We start from the raw sequence: 3,302 nt of genomic DNA, 5'->3' as shown, positions 1-3,302 counted from the left end.
CGACTCCCTGAGGCAACACACAAGAATATAAAATTAAAAATATAAAAAAATTTAATATAAAATCTAACTAAATATAACATATAACTTACAACTTAAAGTGCAGAACATTGTACAGTAAACAAAGAAACCTGATTTGGTTTTACCATAATCACATAAAATGTTTATACATAGTGGCTTTAAAGCCAGTGAAAACATATTTTCTTCATTTCTTACAATGAGTGATGGGTGTTTTGCCAAGTTTTAACAGTTTTGGTTATTTCACACAAGAGAGATTTCAGGTTTTGTCTAAGCTCTTCTCACTCAGAGAGAAGTCTGCCTGGTGGCAAGCATTAAGAATAACTACACAGAAATAGCCAATCTTATCACTGATTGACTGGTGTGCTTATGTAGGTCATATAATATTAAATTAAGACTGCTTAAGAACTCTGTCTTCCACCACCGTTTTAAACTCAGCAGATAACCATCTCAGTAGCCATATTTTAGGCTGTCAGCCAGGTTCCTACAGACTATACAGTGATACCATTTCACCAAAAAATGGTTTAAAGCTCAGCGACTTGTTCGACAACACTCGGCTCTCTTCTGCTGCCAGAAATCCTCGCCCCTGTATCAGAATAACCAATGAAGTCATGCAGCTGTTGCGGGGGGTCGCTAAGAGATGATGTCATAGTACACTTCAGGAAGTATGTCTGTGGGTGGTGGGTGATAGATGGGAGAGACGGAAAGGCGAATATTCTTGTCCACTAGAAGGAGAAGATGATAAGAACCTCCCCCTCTGTCTCCTCACACATACACACTAATACACCTTATCACCAAAAATGTTGAGAGGAGGAAAGTGTGTTCCCGCACCTACTTGGACTCTTAAGAGGAAACAGTATTTGCCTTTATCAGTATCTCTTGACCCAATAATTCCATTGCCGCATCACACAAATAAGTGCAAGGACGAGCTATCTACCTCGTACTTTCCCACTCAGACAAATGTACACGTACATATACACACACAGCACAAGTGTACATCTTTTAAGAGCGGGTTTGGACAGCTGCATCACCAGTCTGGACCGGGGGGGACGCTTGGCATTCACCATATGTTCCCCACATACCCAAAATAAAACCTTGCAGGAAAATTAACCACATTCCTAGACAGATGAAGAAACACCGGCGCTGCTGTGATGGCAAAGACAGCAACAAATAAAACAACAAAGTGTGTGTGTGTGTGTTTCTGTATCTTTGTGTGTGAACCAGAGGACTTTTTCCATGCTCAGCTTCCAACTCCTTTTAATGTAGCTATTCTGATCCTCTAGTTTGCACTCTATTCCCAAGCTGGCTTATCTGAGGTATGCCCAACTACACTCACACACACAAACGACAGGTTACACACACCCATATGCCAATAAGAGGAAGCACACACTGATCAAACTCTCATTAAAGGTGACCTTATCTGTGTGAAAATCCTGGATAAAGAGTGGCCCTCTGTGCCAGAGCCACTCAACCTCCATTTTGAATCGGAGGTAATGGCAGCTTGTGAGTGTCGGGCCAACTTTGAACGTCAGTGTGAGGGAGGTCACATTCCCCCTCTCCAGAATAGATTTTCTTATTAGAGAGAACATTCTGGACTGTCAACAAATATAAACGCAGACACAAAAAGCTTCTGGAGAAACCAAAATGAAGACGAATATTCCCGGGCTTAAAGTCGGCTTATTGTGTCTAATAAATATGTGACGATGACAAATCGTTGACAAAGTTCATTATCTACCTGTATGTGTGCACAGTGGACACATTCATGTGCACAACATGCAATATGTTTATTGTGCACATATAGAATAGTAATATGCATGCACTGTACACTAACCTATTTAAAAGAGACCAGTGCTAATCTCTGCTGCCATCAGGATGCAGAGAAGAAACCCGAGTCAAGATCAACCCCTTAACATGTGTTAACACTGTTCTCTGACCCACAAACACAACTGAATCACAACGGGGAGGATAAAACTGAAATTGGTATGAATAAATTGTACTAGTATATCCTAGAAGTACTGTTGTGTGGAGTAGAGAGAAGATTACTACTCAAGTAACAGTAGAAAAGTAGCATTTTTCTGAGTAACAATAATTTCAATGTGAATAGACATCCTGTTTGATATCCGATTATAAGCATTTCAATAGGACTGCTCATCAAAGTAATCCCTCTCAATTAACAAACTTACTGACTTTAGAACGCATTCACATAAGTACAGGTGTGTGGAAAGAGGGAGACAATTACACTGACAAAAGTGCTTATATTTAGTATTTTACAATCCTTGAAAAAACCTACGAGCACCTGATATTTAAGCTCATAATGACACCAATGCAAAGAGGTACTGATTCCTTTATTCAGACTTTATGCCGACTAACAAAGCTCAGATTACAAACATAGCAAACCACAAGACTGACCATCAAACCCTCAGACCACAACTAACAGCTGCAGTTTCTATTAAACCCACCTACTCATGTTACCACCTTGGCAGTAAGTCTTCTCTGAAATGCACACACACATATAGGCTCCGGTATACCTTGGCCACCTGTAGAGGTTTTTGCTGCTCTGCTCCTCCCTGTAGTCTGAAGCCCCACGGTGCTCCTCCAGAGAGGGAGAGCACAATCTCCTCTGCTACCATCCCTGCTCCCAGCTCACAGCCTGCTGTGTGTGAATAAGGTTCTCTGCCCTTCTTCAGCTCCTCACACTCGGCAAGTATCAATGAGTGCGCCTGAAGCTCCTGTCTCCCACTCCTTTCTGTGACCACGGCGAATCACTCCACCCATGAGGAGAAAGGGGGTGGCTGGCTTTCATCTGCTTACACTGGAATGCTGTGTCGGAGGGTGGGCATTCAGGAGTGTGAGAAGGGGAAAAAGTGTGTGTGTGTGTGGTGTGTGTGTGCATCCTCCCTTGTGTTCAACACTTGCCATGTCACTCTCAAGCACTCTGTACAGGAGGGGATGCTTGCTGATATACGCTCCCGAAATAACCACTACCAGCACTCCCTCTTTGACCCCCCAGTGCAGCCGGCCTGGCAAGCAGCCACGGCTCACAGACTTCGCCTTCATCCACCCACAGCACCCCAACATTAAAGCGCAGAATGAGGCACGTCAGGAGGACATATTTTAAGAAATTCGGTGGGTTTAATGTCTGTACATGTTTAACAGCTTCAGAGTGGGTGCTAAAGGGAGAGCTGTGCTCCAGTGACCTACATATATATTTATCCTTCAGCAGTCAAGAAACATAACTTTACACATAAGCTTTAGATTATTAATATGAAAGTCAGGTTCTACGTTGA

At 42.6% G+C, this 3,302-nt stretch overlaps 1 protein-coding gene across 1 annotated transcript in view; it reads right to left on the bottom strand.

Annotated features, from left to right (window-relative positions):
- LOC118326234 (synaptopodin 2-like protein) overlaps window positions 1–2,917 on the bottom strand; it is an 11,598-nt gene extending 8,681 nt beyond the window's left edge. The window contains exon 1 of the mRNA XM_035659195.1: window positions 2,544–2,917. Within this exon, the coding sequence (XP_035515088.1) occupies window positions 2,544–2,645 (102 nt within the window). The 5' untranslated portion in view covers window positions 2,646–2,917. The remainder of the gene's footprint in view (window positions 1–2,543) is intronic.
- Window positions 2,918–3,302: the final 385 nt, after the last annotated feature.

Source organism: Morone saxatilis, unplaced genomic scaffold, assembly GCF_004916995.1.
Source record: "Morone saxatilis isolate NCDOM2014 unplaced genomic scaffold, NCSU_SB_2.0 Contig1, whole genome shotgun sequence".
NCBI classification, from domain to species: Eukaryota; Metazoa; Chordata; class Actinopteri; family Moronidae; genus Morone; species Morone saxatilis.
The sequence above is the reverse complement of the archived record's forward strand: the minus strand, read 5'-3'. Positions and strand labels throughout refer to the sequence as shown.